The sequence below is a fragment of the Argopecten irradians genome, chromosome 1, assembly GCF_041381155.1.
Source record: "Argopecten irradians isolate NY chromosome 1, Ai_NY, whole genome shotgun sequence".
Lineage (NCBI taxonomy): Eukaryota > Metazoa > Mollusca > Bivalvia > Pectinida > Pectinidae > Argopecten > Argopecten irradians.
The window spans coordinates 52,945,303-52,972,765 of NC_091134.1; the positions used below are offsets into that span (position 1 = coordinate 52,945,303).

Consider the following 27,463-nt stretch of genomic DNA (forward strand, 5'->3'; position numbering starts at 1 on the left):
TTGAGAGTCATCTTCTTTATTTTGAGTATATTACATTTGTATTAGTTGTCTAATACTGAATGAGATACATAGATAAAATACCAGTCACATGCTATTTAAAATCTTCATTTGTACAGAACATCACAGCTTTGCTCAGATACTTACATTTTCATTTGTACAGAACATCACAGCTTTGCTCAGATACTTACATTTTCATTAAGAAGAGGGAGGACATATACATGTAAAATTGAAACCAACTTATTTTTGGGTATAACCATCCAATTTAACATATTTCGCAGGTGATCAAAACTTGTAAAACTAAATTGACACATAAATGTTTCACATACGAGTACAAAGGAATGTTTCAACTATGAATGGCAGAATTAAAATGTTGTCAAAAAGTTGATGGGCATGAAAAAGCAGTAAGTGAAGTTACCACAAATAAATTGTTTTCAAGTATAATTCCATAGACCGAAGCAATAATGTATATTTGCATTTAGCTATATTGTGTGACGTATCATTCTGGCACTAGAACAATCTTATATCTATCCTTTACATTGAATCATTTTATATGAACATGATTTTCACACTTTTTTATCATCTGAACATCACTTTGTGAAAATAAAAACTATCAATGTACAGTACATGTATAACTTGTCAAAACGAGTCTCATCTGGACCCATATCTAGTTTATTTTCCTTCTTAATTTATTATAATTAAAACCTGTATAATCCAGTAACCTGACTATACCAGCCAAATATGCTGGTTCCAGTAACATCCAGTTTACCCAAATTAAACTGTACTTCTATCTAAGATGACAAAAGTTTATATGACCTTTTTTCTGCTGTTACATTAGTCTATAACTTTCACCATACATCATATGACAAAAAAAAAAAAACATAAAAAAAAAACAAACAGAAAACAGAGACTAGAAAATTGTGATTGAAATTTGACATTTACACAATGAAAATATGGAGCATCTGTGGAATATCAATAGTTTCTTTGGTAATACAATTAGATTTCTGGTAACATTTATATACATACATTGCTAAATATTGATATAAAAGCTGTTCAAATATAGCATAGGTTTAGGTGTATCTCAATTAACATTTGAAAAATAAGAAATATCATTTGAAACATTTGTAGAAAGTTTGCAGCAATATTTAAGATAAATGAAATTCATAACACCATGTGTTACAGGACACAAAAAGTTCTCATTGTCTAATATTGGTTATCATCACAATTCTTATTAAACACTTTAGTCAACATGTTTTCCTATTATAAGAATTATGCTTTTAAAAGCCAAGATAGTTTAACTGCTAACCTTGGATAAAATCACTGTTACAAAATTAAAACACTGACACTTCAGAAAGGGCCCCGCTCAATGAGCCTCACAATTAGAAAATGACTGATGAGAGTATAGTACAAGAGAAAAGGGATCTTGTGACCTACCAAAGACTGATGTATGTCTGATAATGGAAAGAGGGAGCTTTCACTGTTTTTTAAACTTTAAATATCAAAATCCAATGGCTGCCTGTTGGCCAACTTGTTGAAGGATCGCTCTCAAAATGCCATATGCACAACTAGGGTCATAGTGGCAACCTATGAAAATTGATTCACACAGTTTGCAAACAAAATTTATTTCATACCTCAATGAAATTGAAACATACTAACATCAATGCTTGAATGAAAAATTGCCTTTGCTATCTTAGAAAAAATAATATTTGATAAAACAAAACTTCATTACACAAGATTACTTTGAATGACAGGAATAAAATTGGAAATGACTTGTACATCCCTGAACAACAATTAAAACTCTTCTTACTCTGAGGCTGGAATGGTTCATCATACAACAACAGGGGGAAATGAGTTACATAAGTGCAACAAGTATAACACAGATACACTAACACAAAACAATGATATTTCAAAGGCTTACAGATAGACACAAAAGTTTCAGTGAATAGTTGTACCTATACCAATCATTTTTGTGTCATTCCTAAATCATATTATCATTCATTGACAAAAATACTCATATGAATAATTCAAGAAGAGGAAGAAGCTGCTATTTCAAAGGCACTCTTTACAGAATCATCACTTTCAAGAATGTCCTTTGAACTGACAAGGTCTATCGCCATGACAACTAGTTCCAGCACTTCTTGGTTGGTGTTTGGGTCATTTTTGATGGCTTCCAATATAGGAATTCCACCTTCCATCTTTAACATTTTACAGTAGACGTTTCCTGGAAGCAGACAATGAAGACAGTATAGCTTATATACAAGACAAGTGGCCCAGAGGGCCTGTATCGCTCACCTGGTTTGTAATGCAAAGTAATGTTCTGAATACAGGTTCATTGTTTCTTTTCTGAAGGAATTTGAATATTAACATCAAATTTCCCTATTGGGCCCCACCCCTCCTGCCCCCGGGGGGCCAGAGCCAAAATTTATACAAGTTCTGTTCCCCTTCCCCCAAGGATGTTTGTGGCCAAATTTGGTTACAATCCATGTAGAACTCTACGACAAGTAGCGATTTAAAGGATTTACCTCTATTTCCCCTATTGGGCCCCGCCCCTCCTACCCCCCAGAGGGTCAGAGCCAAAATTTATACAAGTTCTGTTCCCCTTCCCCCAAGGATGTTTGTGGCCAAATTTAGTTATATTCCATTCAGAACTCTATGACTAGTAGCGATTTAAAGGATTTACCTCTATTTCCCCTATTGGGCCCCGCCCCTCCTGCCCCCGGGGGACCAGAGCCAAAATTTATACAAGTTCTGTTCCCCTTCCCCAAAGGATGTTTGTGGCCAAATTTGGTTACATTCCATTCAGAGCTCTATGACAAGTAGCGATTTAAAGGATTTACCTCTATTACCCCTATTGGGCCCCGCCCCTCCTGCCCCCGGGGGGCCAGAGCCAAAATTTATACAAGTTCTGTTCCCCTTCCCCCAAGGATGTTTGTGGCCAAATTTGGTTACAATCCATGTAGAACTCTATGACTAGTAGCGATTTAAAGGATTTACCTCTATTTCCCTATTGGGCCCCACCCCTCCTGTCCCCAGAGGGCCAGAGCCAAAATTTATACAAGTTCTGTTCCCCTTCCCCCAAGGATGTTTGTGGCCAAATTTGGTTACAATCCATGTAGAACTCTATGACTAGTAGCGATTTAAAGGATTTACCTCTATTTCCCCTATTGGGCCCCGCCCCTCCTGCCCCCGGGGGTCAGAGCCAAAATTTATACAAGTTCTGTTCCCCTTCCCCCAAGGATGTTTATGGCCAAATTTGGTTACAATCCATTCAGAACTCTATGACTAGTAGCGATTTAAAGGATTTACCTCTATTTCCCTATTGGGCCCCACCCCTCCTGTCCCCAGAGGGCCAGAGCCAAAAAATATACAAGTTCTGTTCCCCTTCTCCCAAGGATGTTTGTGGCCAAATTTGGTTACAATCCATGTAGAACTCTATGACTAGTAGCGATTTAAAGGATTTACCTCTATTTCCCCCATTGGGCCCCACCCCTCCTGCCCCTGGAGGGCCAGAGCCAAAATTTATACAAGTTCTGTTCCCCTTCCCCCAAGGATGTTTGTGGCCAAATTTGGTTACAATCCATGTAAAACTCTATGACTAGTAGTGATTTATAGGATTTACCTCTATTTCCCTTATTGGGCCCCGCCCCTCCTGCCCCCAGGGGGTCAGAGCCAAAATGTATACAAGTTCTGTCCCCCTTCCCCCAAGGATGTTTGTGGCCAAATTTGGTTACAATCCATGCAGAACTCTAGGACAAGTAGTGATTTATAGGATTTACCTCTATTTCCCCTATTGGGCCCCGCCCCTCCTGCCCCCGGGGGACCAGAGCCAAAATTTATACAAGTTCTGTTCCCCTTCCCCCAAGGATGTTTGTGGCCAAATTTGGTTACAATCCATGTAGAAATCTATGACTAGTAGCGATTTAAAGGATTTACCTCTATTTCCCCTATTGGGCCCCACCCCTCCTGCCCCCGGAGGTCCAGAGCCAAAATTTATACAAGTTCTGTTCCCCTTCCCCCAAGGATGTTTGTGGCCAAATTTGGTTACAATCCATGTAGAACTCTATGACTAGTAGCGATTTAAAGGATTTACCTCTATTTCCCCTATTGGGCCCCACCCCTCCTGCCCCCGGGGGACCAGAGCCAAAATTTATACAAGTTCTGTTCCCCTTCCCCCAAGGATGTTTGTGGCCAAATTTGGTTACAATCCATGTAGAACTCTAGGACAAGTAGCAATTTATAAGATTTACCTCTATTTCCCTTATTGGGCCCCGCCCCTCCTGCCCCCAGGGGGTCAGAGCCAAAATTTATACAAGTTCTGTTCCCCTTCCTCCAAGGATGTTTGTGGCCAAATTTGGTCACAATCCATGAAGAACTCTAGGACAAGTAGCGATTTATAGGATTTGCCTATATTTCCCCTAATGGGTCCCGCCCCTCCTGCCCCTGGGGGGGCCAGAGCCAAAATTTATACAAGTTCTGTTCTCCTTCCCCCAAGGATGTTTGTGGCCAAATTTGGTTACAATCCATGCAGAACTCTATGACTAGTAGCGATTTAAAGGAAATGTTGACGGATGGACGGACGGACGGACGGACGACGGACGACGGACGACGGACGACGGACGCCGGGCGCCGGACGCCGCGCCATGACATAAGCTCACCGGCCCTTCGGGCCAGCTGAGCTAATAAAAGTGAATAAAAGATTCAAAAGAGTGGAACTGGGCGTCCAGGGGGCCTGGACAAGGTGGTACACAGAACCACATGTACTATCATGGACAGAAATCTGGAAGTATCCGCAATTCCAATTGCAATTTCTACTCCGTTCTGTGTATGTACTACCAACACCAGAAAAATCTCCATAGAGAGGACCTTGCAGAAACACCAGACTGCCCTCTGTGTGGACAGAGAGGAACTCTCCAACATATACTCACCTCCTGTCATGTGGCCTTAGCACAAGGGAGATATACATGGCGCCACAACGAAGTTCTAAGGGTCCAGTCAACCAAGGCCCATTCATACACAACTTAGGTTTGTGAGGGAAGGGGAAACAAGAACGTCAAGATCTGAGAAATCAAGCAGAATCATCAGCCAGGCAGGGGACTGGAGGCTGGCTGTAGATCTCAACCACAAATTAACGTTTCCAGATATTGTTCTTCAGTCAACAGGATCAAAGAAAATCATCATCATTGAGCTTACGGCCCCATGGGAGGAAAGGTGTAGTGAAGCCCATGAAAAAAAGAGGACAAAGTATGAGGCACTGCTGCTGGAATGTAGGGAACAGGGCTGGCAGACATGGAGCTACCCTGTTGAGGTTGGTTGCTGAGGCTTCCCCACACAGTCTGTGTGGAGAATGCTGTCTGCACTAGGGTTGGCGGGCAGGACTAAAAGAGCAGCGGTGCAGGGGATGGCCAAGGCAGCAGAACGAGCTTCATGCTGGGTGTGGATGAGGAAAGACACCAGTAGCTGGACACCCACCACCGACGCGCAGTGACTGATCACCACTGTGGACCCACCATTCTGAGAGTGTACCGAGTAAGGGGTCCAAACAAACGATTAGGGATGGCCTCAGCTGAGGACGTCAGTGATGTTGCAGTATAATACCACAGCTGTATATAGGTAATTAACAAGTTTTCCACATATTTGAATTATGCTTTTAAAAGCTAGGATACTTAAACTGCTAACCTTGGATAAACTCACTGCTACAATATAATTTTATTTGAGGAAGTTCATGGCCATGTTGTCATGTTTAATTATTGTTTGCAAGAAATTAGGTTGAAGGTCAAACACCAATCAGGTTTCAATGTTGTTTATGTGGTGATGAGGCAGATAGAATATTTTCAATATCTTCACTACACCTGGTCAAAATGAAAACTAGATACAAGTGCTATAAAACGAAATGATATATAAACTATTTGTTTACATAAATACACAACAAGTTATATAACTTACATAAATCCCTTTTGAAGGGTCTATTGTAATCAAGCAAGTTGTCTAGAGGAAAGCAGTGTTCCCAAAGAAAACCATGTGATTGTGCAGGTTACCCATGACCTTTTCACATCCTGGAACTGCACCCTGGCCAGCTGGGTGAAAGGCCAAAGACCACTACATCACACGACCTCCTCGGTGGTTTCTAATTCACAAGCAAGTGGCAATACAAACAGGGATTTATTCTAAATATGTTATGCTTTAATTTTATTCTCTGACCTCTAAAAATATACCCCGATATCTATATTTAAAAAATATCTAAAAATATGTCTATATTCTTTGGTGAAAACAAACCTTGAATGAATGTTTGAACTTACTCCAAAAACTTTGGTTTAGTATGGGACATGAATGGTGACGTTGGGTGAAAGCATTACCTCACAGTTACTTATAACTGATGAGCTAAAAGTGTGATTCTACTAACTGTCGATGTGTTTCTAATGAAACATTTCCAATCATATGTTTGGAAAAAAATCTCCAAAACATTATTACAGGAGACTACTTTGAATGACAGAATGATATTACTCATACACCCCTGAACAACAATTTAAACTCTTCTTATTCTAAGACTGGAATGGTTCATCATACAACAACAGGGGGAAATGAGTTATATAAGTGTAACAATGATATGTCAATGGCTTAAAGATATACTAACACAAAAGGTTCAGTGAATAGTGTATCTATATCAATCATTTTTGTGTCATTCCTAAATCACAGTATCATTCAGTTGACAAACATACTCATGTGAATAATTCAAGATCAGGAAGAAGCTGCTATTTTAAAGAATCATCACTTTCAGGAATGTTCTTTGAGCTGACATGATCTATAGCCATGACAACTAGTTCCAGTACTTCTTGGTTGGTGTTTGGGTCATTTTTGATAGCCTCCAATATAGGAATTCCACCTTCCATCTTTAACATTGTACAGTAGACGTTTCCTGGAGAAAGACAAAGATCAGGGTAAGGGCAATAACTACCTTTAGACTTGATGAGATTACAAATGCACCAAAGAGCTAACAGCTGGGCCTCTGGGGTATGAGACTTCTGGGCCATCTCCAGGAACGGCAATAGGGACCTGTCACAATAAAATGGCAAATAATTATAACTGGTTTATCAGGGACCAGTTACATATAAACAGCATATCCAATTAATGATATAAAGCAATCAAAGGGACTTGTTACATTTAAAAGACAAATAACTGGTTTATCACATAATTTAAGTCTCTGGGTTGTGTGTCTTTTAAGCTATCATAGGGACCTGTTACATATAAATGGGAAAGGACTGATTATCACAAAACTGGTCTGGCTTACCATATCACTCAGCCATGTCATTAATATAACAAGTGCTAAATAATATGGTAAGTCCATAGTTGTGTTTTTTTCTGTTTTGCGTCCTTTGGATTCTCAAAAACCTACCAGCCAGCAAGGGAAAAAAAACAAACACGAATAAAAAAAACACTGAGCCCACGCTTTGTTTGGGATGCTTCCACTTTAACCAGTTTTGTTCTTGCAAGTGGTAGAATAGACAATATTTCATAAATAATCTCCTTGTTAATGATTCATTGGTATGGAGCACAAAATTGAATGCAACAAACATATTTCAACATTAAAAATTATTAAAAGAATTGTCAGATTGAAGCATGAGAAAATAGTGTTTTTCACGGTGTCTGTTGTAAATTAATCTATTAAATGCTGTTGCTCCATATAATATAGCCTTTATAAAAAAAGAACATTTAATAATAGCCTATATATGCATTGTATTGGAACTTGTTTTCTGTATTTTATACATACATATGCAACACCCTGACAACAGTACATCCATCATAATTCTGCTTTGTCATTCTCTGCAAGTCAGCACTGACCATGGCGATTCATACTTTCATTAACCCAAGCTGTCATAACTGTTCTACGACAACTACATAATCGACATACAGTCTGTTAGAATAAAACTACAATATGATTTTTAATATTTGGAAGTTTAATTAAACCAAAGAAAAAAAGTCTGTTACATATTTGACTAAGAAAAAGTGTGCATAAATACATGTACGTGTGTCCAATCAGCGATGTCTCTTTGTTCAGTCAAAAGAATTGCTATGGATTTTAATAGTATATCTATAAAAATGATTTAATATATTTAATATCAAAAGTACATCAGCAGATTTTTAATAATATAACCTGAAATGAACTTAGCCTCCGGCACACTTACTTGGATTGGGATATTCTAGTATTACAGTTTTACTCGTCGAAATCATGATGCCAAAGGCATTAACTTTTGAAACTTTTCATTTTTTTATAATCTTGAAGTTTTAACTCAAAGAACGCACCAAACATACCAAACCCCTCTAACAATTTATTCCTAAGTTTACCTCAAGAGGCGAGTCAGAGTTTTATCCAAAACAGCTATTGTTCTTTAAAATCTTGTCAACAAATTGTATCTCGAGCTCGGGCACTGACCAAACAAGAATCTGCGAATAAGTTTGGTTCTCATACTTGGAATGCATATGGATATGTTATCGTTTCATCATTCTAAATGACCAAAATGTATACGACCGAATATGACAACTTTTCAGCCGTCCTCACCCCGTCATATTTCAGAGAAAAAGATCGAAAACATCCTACATCATATCTCGATTGCTAGATGCCTTCTCGTGGTCCTTGCGGCGCTTGAGCGATTGCGAGATCAGTGTATTCGATGTGAGTCAAGCGTTGAGGTGATGCTTGCCACAATTGACTAAAATTGAAAACGGAATTTTTATTTTTGGACGTCTTTTTACAAAATCTAAAAAATAATAACTTGTGTTTGTTTTTGCCTCACAACAGCACAAAACCTACCCGCACGCGGACGCAAAACAGAAAAAAACACAACTATGGCCTAACTGTTGTAACAGAATTACACATTTGTCTGACCTGAACAAATACTTGTCAAACACAGATAAATTATTTCTGCATGCATATTTTCAGATTTTTGTTTATTTAGAATTTTTACATTCTTTACCAGTATATCTTCATAGATCTAAGCACAGTTGTACTTGAGACAGGAAGGAACAATACCTATACAGAGTTCTCATACTCTTGGACAAGTTCCAGCGCCGAACAGCAGCAGCAATCTTAGATAGAACTGAACAACGGTTCAGATTTTCCAGTATCCAGGCGTCTGGGCCGTCACTGACGAGGTTAGCCATGACACAGGTCGCCTGGTAACTCAGGGCTTCCTCCATCACCTGGGAATCTATCAGATCACTGTGTGAGGAAAACAGATTACGGTAATGCAACTTAGTTTTGTGTTTCAACATCTAATAAGTCTTATGGGACAATTTTATTTACAGGTCTACAATACCTAATTTTGCAGCAATTAATTTTTACAAAAATCAAATTCTCAGTGAAATATGCGTATAAGTGATCAGAAATCGGAAATGATAGATTACAGGTGCTATCATTAAACTTTTTTTTATTAGGCTGTATTGTTGTGAACACCTTTTGATTCATGTTTCATGTTCATACAGAGCAGTAAAATCTGACTTTTCCATGATGGTTAGGACTGAGCCCTCTAGGATGTGACAGGTGAGTCACAATAGGAAACATATAGCCAGACATTACCTTATAATCAGAAGGAGCTCTTCATTCCCTAATAACTTCTTCCTTAGCTCAACTACCTCCGATACATTCGCCTGTAAATAAACTACAGATAACATTGCAGGTTCTAACCAAGCCACTCATTATCAAAATTATTTTCAACAATATATACAGACAATTTCATTTTTTTTCACATCCAGGGTCACTTAAGGATGTGCCAGGTCTTGGAGGTGAAGTCAGAGTTCTTGGAAATAGTCACTGACCCATGGTCAGTACCTGGCAATAGGCATATGATGGCAGATTACGGGTAGTGGTACATATATGTTGGGACACATTAACTGTTAAGCAACCAGCCTACCACATTCCTTTTTTAATTATTTTCTCTACTTTAACAGTTTCTTACCATGACACCAAGCAGACCTCTTACAAATGAATCTCCATGTTGTTTAGTCTGGAAAGAAAACAAATTTTTTAAAACTGTTCATTATCATCTATTCAATACTTTCGGTAGGCAAGTTTCCAATTAAAAATCATTAATTAAAATAATGAGTTTGAACACTAACATAACTGTTGTACCTACAACAAACAAAATGATAAATTGCAGATTCACAACCAGATGTGAAATTTGACACACAAAAAAAAAAACAACTTTTCTTTCCATGTGAATCAAATGTCAAAATGCAATCACAGTGACCTATTTTGTGTAAATAAAAACCATGCTCAAGTATTTTGGAGCATTATAGGTCAAAAGTCATAATGTAGATTACTGTAAACCAATTAACTTGATATTTCTACAGCGACTTCATTTCACATTGTAAAGTTAAGGGACATTTTGCCATTTTTGGTCATTTGGTTATGCTGTAGATCAGAACAAATTTGCATCAATTAATTTCCTCGGTATCTAATCGGTTGTGAAACACACAGAATGTAATCACTCTACTGACCTATATTATTACATGCCATACTGACACATCCAAGTAAAAAAAAACATGTACACGTATATTTTAGATCGTTTTGACAATTAGCACGAAAATAATCAAATTGTTTGAGATGGAAGTGAGTTACAGTGTGATGGACTAACAGTATGATACATAGAAGATTGAATAACACCACAGACACAATATACAGGTCTGACCTTCATACACTCCAGGTACAACTCTAGGGCATCTGGTACAGCCAGGAATCGAATACAGTTAGGGGGTACTTCATCTGTAGAGCAAGAAACATCACTGTCATGACAAACGACATCTAAACAATATACAACACAAGAGGCCCAGAGGGCCTGTATCGCTCACCTGTTTTTTTTTGTTTTTTTTTGTAATTATCACAAAGACTCTTACAATTGGAAAAATTAGTAAAATTGACTCCAAAATTTGTTTAAAAATAGTAGCCTAATTGACCTTTTTGGCCCTGTGTCTAAGGCCCAAGGGAGTCAGCCCTATACTTTGCCATACCGTTTAATTTTAAATCCCCATCCTATAAGGATGTTACTATTGCATTATGAGTGCTCTTCTATGCTGAGTTGCAGAGAAGAAGTCGTTCATATGATAACAGCAAAAATTGCTCCCTTTCGACCCCGCCCCTCAGCCACTGGGGGATCAGTCCCATCATTTGTACAATTTTGAATCCCCACCCTATAAGGATGCTACCATTGCATTATGAGTGCTCTCCCATGCTTAGTTGCAAAGAAGTCGTTTAAATGGAAATAGCCAAATTAATCCCTTTTGACCCCGCCCCTCAGCCCCTTTGGGGGGGGGGGGGGGGTAAGGGGGGGGGGGGGGTAAGTCCTATCATTTGTACAATTTTGAATCCTTACCCCCTATAAGGATGTTACCATTGCATTATGAGCGTAATGCCATGTTTAGTTGCAGAGAAAAAGTTGTTTATATGGAAATAGCCAAATTGACCCCTTTTGACCCCACCCCTCAGGCCCCCGGGGGATCAGCCCCATCATTTGCACAATTTTGAATCCCCACCTTATAAGGATGCTACCATTGCATTATGAGCGTAATCCCATGTTTAGTTACAGAGATGAAGTCGTTTATATGGAAATAGTCATATTGACCACTTTAGACCCCACCCCTCAGGCCCCCGGGGGTGTCAGCCCTATCATTTGCACAATTTTGAATCCTCACCCTATAAGGATGCTACCATTGCATTGTGGGTGCTATATTTATATTTTACATGCTTAGTTGCAGAGAAGAAGTCATTTATATGGAAATAGCCAAATTGACCCCTTTTGACCTCGTCCTTCAGGCCCCTTGGGGGTCAGCCCCATCCTAGTACAATTTTGAATCCCCATCCTATCACGATGCTACCATTGCATTATGAGTGCTATCCCATGCTTAGTTTTAGAGAAGAAGTCGTTTATATAGAAAAGCCAAATTGACCACTTTTGACCCCGCCCCTCAGGCCCCCGGGGGGTCAGCCCCATCATTTGTACAATTTTGAATCCCAACCCTATAAAGTTGCTACAATTGCATTATGGATGCTATTCCATGCTCAGTTTCAGAGAAGAAGTCGTTTATATGGAAATAGCCATATCGACCCCTTTTGACCCCGCCCCTCAGGCCCCCAGGGGGTCAGCCCCATCATTTGTACAATTTTGAATCCCCCACCCTATAAGGATGCTTCAATTGCATTATGGATGCTATTCCATGCTTAGTTTCAGAGAAGAAGTCGTTTAAATGGAAATAGCCAAATTGACCACTTTTGGCCCCACCCCTCAGGCCCCCAGGGGGTCAGCCCCATCATTTGTACAATTTTGAATCCTCACCCTATAAGGATGCTACCATTGCATTTTGGGTGCTATCCCATGCTTAGTTTAAGAGAAGAAGTCTTTTAAATGGAAATAGCCAAATTGACCCCTTTTGGCCCCGCCCCTCAGGCCCCTGGGGGGGTCAGCCCCATCATTTGTACAATTTTTAGTTAGTAGCCCATAAGGATGCTACCAGTCAAATTTTTTTGAAATCCAACCAGCAGTTATGGAGAAGAAGTCGATTGTTGACGGCCGGACGGCCGGACGCCGGACGCCACGGTATGGCATAAGCTCACCTTGGTCCTTCGGACCAGGTGAGCTAACAAGGGAAATATCTCCAATCATTCCTGTGGAACCATGTGTCTTTGTTGAAAGGCCAGAAATGAGCACTGAGTAATATTTTAAACTAAATCACTGTAGAACATATGGTAACAGCTTTATCTATGACAATCGTGTACCAGGTATTGTATTTTCTATATAAAATATTAGATAGTCTGAGGCACATCATATTTGTCCTTGAAAACACTTGAAGCCTTGAATCTACAGTAAAACAAACAAGGACTTGAAATGTCTTCAAAACCTGTAAACCATATTGGGATGGTGTGGGACAGGATGGACAAAGATTTCATGAATACATTAACATGACTAGCAAAAATGGAACAGATCATTGTTATTGACAAAAAGCATGACATTGACATTGACAAGTTTGTCCAAGACCAAATTTCTGTAATGAGCAGAGATCTGTGAATTTGCTGTTTTTTATGATTCAATGTGCCATAAGGTCATTTTACATTAGCAAGCCAATATAAACTTGACCTTACCTGTAAGTAACAACCAATATAACATTGACCTTACCTGTTGGTAAGAAGCCAATATAACCTTGACCTTACATGTTGGTACCAAGCCAATATAACCTTGACCTGTTGCTAATAAGTCAATATAACCTTGACCTTACCTGTTAGTAACAAGTCAATGTAACCTTGACCTTACATGTTGGTATCAAGTTAATATAAGCTTGATCTTACCTGTTGGTAAGAAGCCAATATAACCTTGACCTTACATGCTGGTACCAAGCCAATATAACCTTGACCTTACCTGTTAGTCCCCAGAGGCACTGCCAGGCGAGGTGTGTACAGTTGCTAGACTTCCTCCTCGCTACTGATAGAAGGAACTGGAAATAAATACAAAACAAGAAAGGTCTGTAATACATGCTCCAGCCTCCACTGCATATATCAAGTGGGACTGACCAGACAGGTCATGATAGAATGGAAAGAACATAATGGAATAGAATGGACATGGGTAATACTAAATGCCCTACATAAAAAGATGTTTATTTGGTTTCATTTGAACTGCCCCTGTTATTTTGAGGTAGAGCTGGTAACCATCTTATCAAACAGTATACATGTATAAGGGAGAGATGGTACACCAGTCAGAGAAAATATTAAAATAAAATGTCATGCCATTGTCATAAAGACTGAACAATTTCTGGCCTTACCAAGAAATATAACATTGTGTAGAGATACATATTGAGAAATCAAATCATGCATCTTTTATATACCTTCACCAGAAGTAACATAGCTACTAACCAACCCAGAATATCACCAGAAGTTACATAGCTACTAACTAACCCAGAATATCACCAGAAGTAACATAGCTACTAACCAACCCAGAATATCACCAGAAGTTACATAGCTACTAACTAACCCAGAATATCACCAGAAGTAACATAGCTACTACCCAACACAGAAATATCACCAGAAGTTACATAGCTACTAACTAACCCAGAATATCACCAGAAGTAACATAGCTACTAACCAACCCAGAATATCACCAGAAGTTACATAGCTACTAACTAACCCAGAAAATCACCAGAAGTAACATAGCCACTACCCAACACAGAAATATCACCAGAAGTTACATAGCTACTAACTAACCCAGAATATCACCAGAAGTTACATAGCTACTAACCAACCCAGAATATCACCAGAAGTAACATAGCTACTAACTAACCCAGAATATCACCAGAAGTAACATAGCTACTACCCAACACAGAAATATCACCAGAAGTTACATAGCTACTAACCAACCCAAAATATCACCAGAAGTTACATAGCTACTACCCAACACAGAAATATCACCAGAAGTTACATAGCTACTAACTAACCCAGAATATCACCAGAAGTAACATAGCTACTAACTAACCCAGAATATCACCAGAAGTAACATAGCTACTACCCAACACAGAAATATCACCAGAAGTTACATAGCTACTAACTAACCCAGAATATCACCAGAAGTAACATAGCTACTACCCAACACAGAAATATCACCAGAAGTTACATAGCTACTAACTAACCCAGAATATCACCAGAAGTTACATAGCTACTAACCAACCCAGAATATCACCAGAAGTAACATAGCTACTAACTAACCCAGAATATCACCAGAAGTAACATAGCTACTACCCAACACAGAAATATCACCAAAAGTTACATAGCTACTACCCAACCCAGAATATCACCAGAAGTAACATAGCTACTAACCAACCCAGAATATCACCAGAAGTTACATAGCTACTAACCAACCCAGAATATCACCAGAAGTTACATAGCTACTACCCAACCCAGAATATCACCAGAAGTAACATAGCTACTAACCAACCCAGAATATCACCAGAAGTAACATACCTACTAACCAACGAAGAATATCACCAGAAGTAACATAGCTACTAACCAACACAGAATATCACCAGAAGTTACATAGCTACTAACTAACCCAGAATATCACCAGAAGTTACATAGCTACTACCCAACCCAGAATATCACCAGAAGTTACATAGCTACTAACTAACCCAGAATATCACCAGAAGTAACATAGCTACTAACCAACCCAGAACATCACCAGAAGTAACATAGCTACTAACTAACCCAGAATATCACCAGAAGTTACATAGCTACTAACCAACCCAGAATATCACCAGAAGTAACATAGCTACTAACCAACCCAGAATATCACCAGAAGTTACATAGCTACTAACCAACCCAGAATATCACCAGAAGTAACATAGCTACTAACCAACCCAAAATATCACCAGAAGTTACATAGCTACTAACCAACCCAAAATATCACCAGAAGTAACATAGCTACTAACCAACCCAGAATATCACCAGAAGTTACATAGCTACTAACCAACCCAGAATATCACCAGAAGTTACATAGCTACTAACTAACCCAGAATATCACCAGAAGTTACATAGCTACTAACTAACCCAGAATATCACCAGAAGTTACATAGCTACTAACCAACCCAGAATATCACCAGAAGTTACATAGCTACTAACTAACCCAGAATATCACCAGAAGTTACATAGCTACTAACCAACCCAGAATATCACCAGAAGTTACATAGCTACTAACTAACCCAGAATATCACCAGAAGTTACATAGCTACTAACTAACCCAGAATATCACCAGAAGTTACATAGCTACTAACCAACCCAGAATATCACCAGAAGTTACATAGCTACTAACCAACCCAGAATATCACCAGAAGTTACATAGCTACTAACTAACCCAGAATATCACCAGAAGTTACATAGCTACTAACCAACCCAAAATAAAGTCTATGTGGATATGAATGACACCCAAAACTAACCATTATGATGTCACTAATGTTGATATGAAAAGTCAACTTTAAAGCAAAAACCCTAAAATCGACTTAATAACATAAGTATAAGCATTAAACCATCTTTTATGGAAGCTATGATCTTTATGGCTACCAGAGGTTTGATCTTTCCATAATGCGCTAGTGTGTATTATAAAGATTGTCTGCAAGCTCTGGCATCTATATAGGTCATAGATTCCTTAAAAAGTTTGATAAAAAAGAATCGAGAGATAAATTTTACCTCTATAAATCCCTCCTGTCCAAGAAAGTCCCTTGACTCGTAGTCACCATAGTAAATGGAGATTCTCATAAGATGGATGGCATATGTCTCAAATGTATGGTTGTAATTTGTAGGTCTGTCTGATAAACAGAACTTGTTCATCACACACTTCATGTATCGCTTCATACTGTAGCAGTATTTCTGAAGAATAATGTGTCTACCATCAATGAAACATGAAGTCAGTCGGCAAATTGTGACGACTTTTCACCTTTCTCTGCCCAAATGGCCATCACATCCTGAAGTGCTACTGAGCATATGGTGACAAATCAAAATACGACAAGAAAGGTTAGAACAACTGAATAGTATACAATTATACACCAAAATTAGTTCATCAGGTCATCAAAACATCAAGGTCGCTTTGGAAAGGTTGTCACATCTTGAGGATATAGGCGGTGTGTACTGATGCAAATCTTGCTCATTGTCTGTATTTACTAGTTTGAGCTGGCATTTTATGATTTTTTTTTTAAGCGTAAACATAAGCTGGCTTAAATGTCAAGATTGTGACTTGCTCAGTGATACAAAGGGAAGTAACTCCAATGATTCAGAGTTCACAAATTTAACTGATTTCATCTATCACAAGGTCAGATTTGTACACGATAACTTTTTGAATACCTGTTTTGTTCAGCTTTATATATATATAAGGTCATATTGATTTTGATAAATGTAATCAAATAAGAGTAAAATTATATCCGCTACATTTTGTGAGACTTTGAACAACACCAGTGTAAACAAATATGACTTAAGTATTTTTTCTTACATGAATCCCCATCGTGAAGTACTATATCGAAAAACATATACGAAACAAAAAATATCAACATCTCATTTCTCGTCTTTCAGGACAATGAATGACAAAACTGGACCTACAGCATCATGTGGAAGCTTTAACTTCAACAGTATGTTCAAACAGCTACTCATCATCTGAAACAACAAGGTTCAAGTTTTATAACATCACAGCTAAGTTAGACTTCTTGTTACTAATACATACAAATGTAACAATAAAACAGTATGTACATGTATCTACATCAAAGTATGTTGTTTTGCAATTTGGGGTAAAATGACCTGAGACACAAAAATGACTTTTCCAGCATGTCCTCCATTTTAATATCCCAAAGGCATTGATTTGATTGGACAATTATCCAAAAGGTCAAAAGAATGTGACCCCTAATGGAATGCTGTCAGATCCTCTTTGAACACCGACCTTTATTACATTTTTCTGAGCGAAATATAGGGCTAGGTGTTATGGTGAAAATATAAGGGGTATTTTTCATCCCAGTGAAAATATCACTATTTTCACTCAATATTGACGAATCAATACATAGCATTTACAGAGAAAATATGGTTTTGGCGAGAATACCATTTTTTGAAATATCAAACCAAAAATATAATATTAAGTGCATTTTTCCTATTATAATTTGTTACTTTTAATTGTTGGAGCATAAATATGTTACATTGCATTATCTTAAATGATTAATATTTTTTCTCAAAATTTGTGCCTTATGTATGGAACAAAATTAGAAAGCAGGGAAATCGTGACTGAATGAAATACATGTACTAGAATGTACAAGAATATTTCTTGTTTCTTGATAACAGTTTATCTTGTGAGGTGGAATATCCTATATATATTTTGATTAGAATGACCTATTAATCCCATGTTGTTTGTATTTGCAACACTTAGTATTTTATATCATTAAAACAAAGAGAGAAAAAGAAACCTACTGTGTTATTTGAAGAGTTGTTCAAACAATAGATAGTTGTCTCCAGGATCTTTGCACGAAGGGACTGGCCAAGACTTGCTGATATATCTTTGATTGTATCAGAGTTCCTTAGCAGTAGCAGTGCAATACATGAGCTAAAATGCAAGACAATATGGAATCACACCCTTACTATAATTATTTTGCTTTAAACATTTTTTGTTATATGTCTGGCTGAAAACGTTTACATTCAGATTCTCACGAGGTATGAACTTTGATAGATATTGGAAATAATATTGTGCTCAATATTTAAGAATTTTGGACTTTTGTTGAGGTAAATAAGGTGGGAATGCCCTGGTAAAATTTAATGATTAGTGAGGGCATAACCTGAGGCAATGATATGAGGTTTTACCAGGGTGGCATAACACCATATTGACCCAAGTAAAGGTCATTCACTTTTATATAAAATATGTTATTGAAACTTCAAAAAAAAATTATTCTATTGGTTGTGTTAAATTGCTTCCTTTAAATTTATTCTTTCTTTGTGTGTCTGTGTCGTCCTATGGATGGCTGTGTTGGTCGAACTGACGACAAGGAGTAGGGTAGAAGCTTGTTGACGGCTTTTATTCAAAGTGTAGACAAGAGTTCTCACTTTCTCTCTCTCATGTGTGTGTGGCCCTAGAGGAGGCGGTGAAGTAGGTGTATGTGAGGCGGAAGTACCCAGTCTCAGTCTTATTCCTGTCTAATGTCCGTCTAATTTCAGTCTGACTGGGGCCTATTGCGGCCCTCTATTTATAATGATTGGGTACGTGACTGGTACACGTGCCGTTGGGACAATGCTTGCCCCAAAGGTTACCTAGCTCATCATGAACTGTCAAAATTTACTAATTTTAATTCAGAATACAGCCTTACCGGCGCCTGATGCAGGCTTAACAAAATATAAATGTTTTGATTTTCTGACTGGACTTGGTTGAGGCTGGACAGAACCGCCTGTAATATGCACATTTTGCACAAACTATACTGCGCAGTTAAACAGGTGTGTGGACTACGTGATGTCCTGTCATTCCTTCCAGAACATTCCACGTAGTCCCTACCATACCCATACCTATTCGGTAACAATTAACTAATAAGTTGGTCACCTAGTTTAACACGTGCATAGTCCGTGCGGTGTTCTGTCATGCTTTCCAGAACATTCCACGTAGTCCCTACCATACCCATACCTATTCGGTAATAATTAACTAATAAGTTGGTCACCTAGTTTAACACGTGCATAGACCGTGCGATGTTCTGTCATGCTTTCCAGAACATCCCACGTAGTCGCTACTAAGTAGGTGCCATAACAATTTACTGATATTTCGGTCACCTAGTTTGGCCATGCCCTAAAACAACAACCTAACTCTGGCTGCAAACATGAGTAAACAATCCCGCGTTACTGACCTTTAAATATACTACACATCGGTACTAGGTCTAAGCAACACTATATACACCACAATAATGCACTATGAAATTAAACACAGCCTTATAAATATATACATGTTTGTTATTAAATAACTAATACTTGTACTCTTGTAAAATACACTACAATTTAACTCAGCCCCGCGATCCACAATTATACACAGCTAACATAACAACTTCTGTCAAGGTTCAACAGGTACCCCACTTCCTGTTTACCTAGCAGGAATATTCAAATATCATATCTATTAATGATATTCATGGGGACTTAAGCAGGGCTACCAGACTGCCTACCTCTACAGGGTTACATCTGTCTGACTTACCAACTATCTATCTGGACAGTTTTGATGTTCGAATGTAAATGTATCACCACCAGTAAACGTTCTATCAGCACAGATGTATGTGTATCCACAGCAAGCTGTCAAATAAAGAATTCATGAGTAAAATCTTGGCTGAACTAAGGCAATGGTTATCATACTTGTTCCGGCAATAGTATCATAATGTTGCTGTAACAGTAGCACGACGTCACAAGGACGAAAATTCAGGTCAAGTCATCCTTGCTTGCATTGCTGACATGTCAATATTAGAGCCACAATAGGTGGTGCACAGGGTAAGAGAGTCATTCACTCTCTTTGGAGTGAGACAGGAGAATTCATCACTCAGGATAAGATTCTTAAGCTTCTTAAGACTATTAACACTTGGGTTCCAAATATGCTGTCTAAACCCAAAGGAGGTGAAAAATTCTATCAATCTTTAATGATGTAGGTCAAAACTAAAAATATAGGTCACATTTTCCTTTGGTACATTACACATGAAGTTCTAGTAGCATAGTACAGGAGAGCATATAGTTTGAAGATCAAAATATAGGTCACAGTGACCTATTTTTCATACAGGTTGGAAACTGATACACAAACATACTTGTAATTTGGTTTGTTGACGACTAGCCATGGCACTGTTGACAATCCATTTTAGTGCACGTATGACTGTATAAAGCATCTCACTGTTTTCTTTGTACACATCAACGGCCAGCACCACATTCTCAAATATATCACAACAGGTAAACTGTAGATAAAACAGAATACAAAATATTACACTACCAGTGAACTACGGATGATAAAACAACAGACGAACTGTGGACAATTAACAACAGACAAATTATAACACAACAGGTAAATTGTGGAAAATAAGACTTTTCTGAAATTTCATTGTCTTTATAATGACCTTGATCAAGCTATACAATATTTATTAAAACCTGAGACCTGGGCATAATGAAATCAATGTTTCGTTTGAGTTTTCTCTGGAAATCAAGAACAAAGAATAAAAATATAATTGGCTTAACCTGTCCACTGTAAAAATTGGCAGACATTAAAAGTAGAAAATCACTGGTTTTGTAACAGACGTTTATAACGTAAACCTCTTACATTGAATTATTATTAAGATTTAAAGACAGAATTATCTTTAATACAAGCATCAGTATAAACAAGCTTGATGTCAGAACTGTTCAGCAATAGTGAATATATACAATATTATGTATATAAGGTGCACCTTACCTCCTCAGCCGGAACATTATCCCAGGTAAATGGGAGGTTGTGACAGTTACACAGACCTAGGAAAGAAAATCTTCTGTAACCAAAACTTTGGCTGATCATCTTGTTATCACTGAAAAGGGAGCATACATAGAAAAGTTCATCAATGCTAAAGACAAAACTAGTAAAAAATATAGTGACAACCCTTTATTGAAACAAATTACTTGGAATATTATACATAATTGTACAATGCAAGTCAATCTTTTTTTTTTTTTTTTTTTTTTTTTTGCTTTATAATGTAAAGACTTTAAAGCAGTAATTTCTTACATTTGATCTTTGACCTTATCCCCTTGTCCATATGTGACCTTTTGACCAGCCAGGTTTGTCCCAGAAATGTCAAGTGAGGTCAATGAAGGCAGACTTTGTAACAATTCACCCATACTCTCCTCTGGGGAATCATACAGCCATGGCTCCTCATCCAGCATAGATATGTCGAGGTGTCTGCAAGGCAGAAAAAAAACCATTATCAAATAATTCAGTTTCTTTTCTGCTGACATGGTAGAATGTTTTTGCAAAGATAAAATCCAAGATGGCTGCCAATCTGCCATGTTGTTGATGGGTTGGTCACAAAATACAAAATTCATAACAAGGGTCCAAGGGGAACCTAGATATGATTTGATTCCTTCAGCATTTTGTAAAAAATTGCATTTTGCATTTTGAAACGGATCAGTCAACAAGACGACAGAAAAATATGGCTGAAAGGAAGGCATATAAATATGGCTGAAAGGAAGGCATATAAATATGGCTGAAAAGAAGGCATATAAATATGGCTGAAAAGAAGGCATATAAATATGGCTGAAAGGAAGGCATATAAATATGGCTGAAAGGAAGGCATATAAATATAGCTGAAAGGAAGGCATATAAATATGGCTGAAAAGAAGGCATATAAATATGGCTGAAAGGAAGGCATATAAATATGGCTGAAAGGAAGGCATATAAATATGGCTAAAAGGAAGGCATATAAATATGGCTGAAAGGAAGGCATATAAATATGGCTGAAAGGAAGGCATATATAGGATTTTGATAGTTGAAGTTAAGGAAACAGGCCACAGACAAATTTGATAATGGTGGGTTAAAAACTGAAAAAACCCTCAAAAAACAAAGAGGAAAAAAAGTAAATAAATATAAAATATGAGAGTCTTTATTTACACATCATCAATATATGTGTATATATATATATACAGAGGATTCCGCTTATTTGAATTAGTCATTTTCCAGAAGAAAATATGCAAATAACCGGAGTATTTGATTATGTGGAGTCCTCTGTATATATATATATATATATATATTATATTTATATTATTCTTACAGAAGCTATGAGCACATTACCTGAGATTTTCTACTTTAGCAATCTGCTTTAAGCCAACATCTAGATTTCTGATTTTGTGTCCAGATAGCCCAAGGGATGTCAGTCTCGGGAGATTTTCCAGAAATCCAAGGTCATTCTCATTGAAACTAAGACCAAGAAGCTGTAGATGTGTCAGTTGTGTAAATGACAAGATTAATTTTGGAAAAAACTTTGCTAACAATGCCTTGGCTCTAACATCCTCCGAAAAATTGGGTTCAATATTCAGAATAAATCGTTTTAGAGAAGAGAATTTGTGTAATTTACCAACAGTATCAGTCTGTTCTCTTATCATGGTTGAAGCAGCACTGACTTTCTGTTCACTTGTCATAGTTGAAGCAGCACTGACTTTCTGTTCACTTGTCATAGTTGAAGCAGCACTGACTTTCTGTTCACTTATCATGGTTTTAGGAGCAGCACTGACTTTCTGTTCACTTGTCATGGTTGAAGCAGCACTGACTTTATCATTTTGTATTTGATCACAATCTTCCCTTTGGTCTCTTGAAGAATTTTCTGGGTGTTTGTGAAATTCCAACTTTCTACACAGAGGACCCGCAGATAATCGTAAAACCTTTAAAGAGTTGCACATTTTCTCAAAATCTGGATACGATTCAGATTTTGTGTTGATGAGGTCATTACAGAATTGACAACAGCAAAGATCCAGGTGGTGAACAGATTGGTGAAAAATTGATGGAGGGAGGGATGCAAATATATAACATTCCTGTTGTAATGACAGGCGTCTCAAAGGCGTCTTGGTCGGATCACTGAACAGGGAAAGCAGTTCTATACAATTTGTCTTATTGATACTCCACAAGTATCTCCCAATGTATGCAAACAACATGTTAGACAAGTTAGTGGGGAAAGAGGATGTCATCGTAAGAGCATTTTCTGTAAAGGAATTTTCTGATGTTGTTTTTTCACTGGAACCTGTCTGTAGTGATCGCTTGAGAGTTTCAATGTTGCTAGCACAGTACCTAACACACAGGTGGAGCAATGGGTCTATTGTAAAGGCTGAAGGATCAGCCATTTTCAAGTTTTCTGAAAATGAGAAAAAGAACAACAGTCTACTTTAAACATGTTTGCTTGTTTTTTTCTTTTTTATATTAGAAGCAATCCATAAGTGTTTTATTTTTATCGTCCTATATTCATAATGAATATAATAGAGGAAATGAAATGGTTGGAAACAGAGTATTGTATTCAACCCAATAAGCCCCTCTCCCCCACCACCACCACCATCCCTTTTAGTGAACAAGAGATCCCAGAGGGATCTTGGCGCCCACCAAAGATTGATCTATGTCTGACAAATGAAAGAGGGATCTTTTCTCAGCTTTTCAAACTTACACTTCTTTTTTCTGCTTTTCAAACTTTAAACCATCAAAATCCAAGATGGTGGTCGCAAAATGCAATAGGCAGAACTAGGGTCCTAGAGGAACCTACATATGATATTTGAGAACAATCCCTTCAATACTTTCTGAGAAATAGCGGTAACAAACTTTAACTATCAAAATCCAAGATGGCCACCGGTCGGCCATCTTGTTGACCGATCAGTCCCAAAATGCAATATGCACAACTGGGGTCCTAAGGGAACCTACATATGAAATTTGAGAAAGATCCCTTCAGTGCTTTCTGAGAAATAGCGGTAACAAACTTTAACTATCAAAATCCAAGATGGCTACCTGGCGGCCATCTTGTTGACCGATCAGTCCCAAAATGCAATATGCTCAACTGGGGTCCTAGGGGAACCTACATATGAAATTTGAGAAAGATCCCTTCAGTGCTTTCTCAGAAATAGCGGTAACAAACTTTAACTATCAAAATCCAAGATGGCTACCTGGCGGCCATCTTGTTGACCGATCAGTCCCAAAATGCAATATGCACTACTAGGGTCCTAGGGGAACCTACATATGAAATTTGAGAACAATCCCTTCAATACTTTCTGAGAAATAGCGGTAACAAACTTTAACTATCAAAATCCAAGATGGCTGCTGGTCGGCCATCTTGTTGACCGATCAGTCCCAAAATGTAATATGCAGAACTAGGGTCCTAGAGGAACCTACATATGAAATTTGAGAACAATCCCTTCAATACTTTCTGAGAAATAGCGGTAACAACCTTTAACTATCAAAATCCAAGATGGCCACCGGTCGGCCATCTTGTTGACCGATCAGTCCCAAAATGCAATATGCACAACTGGGGTCCTAGGGGAACCTACATATGATATTTGAGAAAGATCCCTTCAGTACTTTCTGAGAATTAGCGGTAACAAACTTTCTCAAAATCCAAGATGGCGGCTGGCGGCCATCTTGTTGACCGATCAGTCACAAAATGCAATATGCACAACTAGGGTCCTACGGGAACCTACATATGAAATTTGAGAAAGATCCCTTCAGTACTTTATGAGAAATAGCGGTAACAAACTTTAACTATCAAAATCCAAGATGGCTGCCTGGCGGCCATCTTGTTGACCGATCAGTCCCAAAATACAATATGCACAACTAGGGTCCTAGGGGAACCTACATATGAAATTTGAGAAAGATCCCTTCAGTGCTTTCTGTGAAATAGCGGTAACAAACTTTAACTATCAAAATCCAAGATGGCTACCTGGCGGCCATCTTGTTGACCGATCAGTCCCAAAATGCAATATGCACTACTAGGGTCCTAGGGGAACCTACATATGAAATTTGAGAAAGATCCCTTCAGTACTTTCTGAGAATTAGCCGTAACAAACTTTAACTATCAAAATCCAAGATGGCGGCTGGTCGGCCATCTTGTTGACCGATCAGTCCCAAAATGCAATATGCACAACTAGGGTCCTAGGGGAACCTACATATGAAATTTGAGAAAGATCCCTTCAGTACTTTATGAGAAATAGCGGTAACAAACTTTAACTATCAAAATCCAAGATGGCTGCCTGGCGGCCATCTTGTTGACCGATCAGTCCCAAAATACAATATGCACAACTAGGGTCCTAGGGGAACCTACATATGAAATTTGAGAAAGATCCCTTCAGTACTTTTAGAGAAATAGCGGTAACAAAAATTGTTAACGGACGGACGGACGGACGGAAGGACGGACGGAAGGACGGACGGACGGACGGACGGACGGAAGGACGGACGGACGACGGACCACGGACGAAAGGCGATTTGAATAGCCCACCATCTGATGATGGTGGGCTAAAAATGATGGATGACAAATAATGTCTCTCAAGTCCATCAATTTAATTTTTCAAAAACACAAATTACCTGTTGATATTATATTTGACAACATCATGAGTTTCTTTCTTTATGAAACAGTGTGTAAACGAAGTACATATATATATCTGTGGAGGCCACAGTTATAATTGCTTAGATAACACTTCAATAAATGTAGATACATTTGCACAGTCCTAATTCTTTCATTTATATCTTCATTGACATTGACATTACTGTTTAAAGATGCTCCACCGCCGACAGAGCATAAATGATATTCATCATTTGAACAATAATTGGTTTTTAATCGTGTATATATATGTCTAATTAACACATTAAATAATATAATATGATTTATTTTGCCTTTGGTGTACGCGCAATCAGTACTTCATTCCATAAAGGATATAGTGCCACAGAATTTTTTCGGGATGCAATTAATTATTAATCCTATTTTTAACTTGAAGTAAAATTAGAAGCTCAAACTTTTCAATGGTGGTCACAGTGTAAAGTAAGTAACTTTTGTAACTGAAGAAAAATACTAAATCGTCTGCTGCGGTTTTTAATAGTGAAAAAATACCATTTGTCAGCGGTGGAGCATCTTTAAGAAGATTACAGGATTAACTGAAATTCACCTCTAAAATTTCATCAGGGTGTCTTTAGTCTTTGATTTAGAAGATCTAAAAGAGGTAAAGGAGTTAAACAAGAAACAGAAATATCTTACGTTCAATCCTCGTTCTGATTCGCTTCTATATATACGTACCTATATTTAGAGTCAAGCCAGTGATTTCCCAGAAAGGTCAAGTGACGTCATTGAGGATGAACAATAGACATTCTTAAAATTCACTTGTGACTTCTACCAACACATCCAGTCAGATATACACATTTTATGCCCATTTGTCTATAAGGCCTGAAATATGATCAAAATAACAGAATAACAAAAGTACAGATTTTTTAATAGCATTTATACTGTATATATATTAAGTCTACAAGGTTAGATGATATACTTCTGTAACAGAGAAAAAATGTAGCAGCCAGACCAGTTTTGAACATGTGACCTCCAAAAACAGGCAAATACGCAACAATAGGCAGATGCTCTACCATATTGAGCTAAATTAACCTAGACACTGGTCATCATTGGTGATAAGTTCTAAATTCCGCCTAAGTTAGACGCTTCCCTTAAACTAATTCTCCCATGAGATGGGTATTTAGAACTTTGGCAACAAGTTTGTAATAGGAGACTGATCACTGATGATCGGCCCAGTCGGCTACTCTTTATACAAATACATCTATCTTAGAAATAATAACCACCTTTAATTAAAACATCTTATATAGTTGAACTAGATTAGATTCTATGTCATGAAATAATCCTCTATATATTCAGGCGGTGACCAGTCATACAGCATATCTCATGTCTTACAGTGTCATGCCATGCATTTGTTACCACATCAATAAATCTTCACGAATTAAAAGATTCAATAAAAAACTAACGTCGTGTAAAGCATATACTGCAGTAGTATCTACTTGGATTTCAAGTTGAAAGTGAAAGTAGCACCCTTGACTAACGAGACTATGTCATTAGGCATTTACATTAAGATTTTGTAGATTGCGATTAAAGCTTTTTGTAATTAAACTATCGTTAATTGATTCATTTGATTGAAGTACATGACAGATATTTGTTAATTACCAGCATAACAAAAGAGATCTTCAAGTGATAGCTTCCTTGATTTTTAACATCAACACTCGCTCCTCTCAGATGCATTACTCGCATGATAACACCCGAAAGATTCCGAGTTTGACGGCGCGCTTTCCTTTCTGAGGACAATACTGTGTATGTCTGCAGAACTTTATACGATAGCAGATTAAACAAAATATATGATAATTGCATATAAAGTTCTGTGATTGCATGTTATAATCGATTGTGAATTCTGATTATTGTTAGGGATTTAGTGTAAAAA

At 37.8% G+C, this 27,463-nt stretch overlaps 1 protein-coding gene across 3 annotated transcripts; it reads right to left on the reverse strand.

Annotated features, from left to right (window-relative positions):
* Nucleotides 1-27,296, reverse strand: LOC138332907 (protein zer-1 homolog). 3 transcript variants are annotated; one of them, XR_011209904.1, is made up of 18 exons: nucleotides 27,193-27,296; nucleotides 26,269-26,415; nucleotides 22,305-23,358; nucleotides 21,243-21,416; nucleotides 20,940-21,048; nucleotides 20,308-20,451; nucleotides 19,713-19,807; nucleotides 17,963-18,095; nucleotides 17,111-17,164; nucleotides 16,208-16,387; nucleotides 13,398-13,473; nucleotides 10,680-10,753; nucleotides 9,948-9,995; nucleotides 9,569-9,639; nucleotides 9,023-9,211; nucleotides 6,950-7,047; nucleotides 4,923-6,910; nucleotides 2,083-2,218 (listed from the first exon to the last, which is right to left on the reverse strand). XR_011209904.1 is itself a non-coding variant. In XM_069280935.1 (17 exons), the coding sequence occupies exons 3-17, from the start codon at nucleotides 23,345-23,347 to the stop codon at nucleotides 2,022-2,024; spliced, it is 2,685 nt and encodes an 894-aa protein (XP_069137036.1). In that variant the 5' UTR covers nucleotides 23,348-23,358; nucleotides 26,269-26,415; nucleotides 27,193-27,296; the 3' UTR covers nucleotides 1-2,021. The 3 variants fall into 3 exon arrangements, 1 of the variants encoding a protein (XP_069137036.1); XM_069280935.1 differs by lacking the exon at nucleotides 4,923-6,910 and having other exon boundaries at nucleotides 1-2,218; XR_011209902.1 differs by having other exon boundaries at nucleotides 4,923-7,047.
* Nucleotides 27,297-27,463: the final 167 nt, after the last annotated feature.

Excerpts from the sequence above, each read along its gene's own strand:
- LOC138332907 (XM_069280935.1), bottom strand. The coding sequence starts at position 23,347 with ATGGCTGATCCTTCAGCCTTTACAATAGACCCATTGCTCCACCTGTGT. Across the intron at positions 20,452-20,939 it reads ATAATGTTCCGGCTGAGGAG|TTTACCTGTTGTGATATATT; the intron begins GTAAGGTGCACC and ends TTTTATCTACAG. Across the intron at positions 7,048-9,022 it reads AGTATGAGAACTCTGTATAG|GTCCCTATTGCCGTTCCTGG; the intron begins GTATTGTTCCTT and ends TTATTGTGACAG.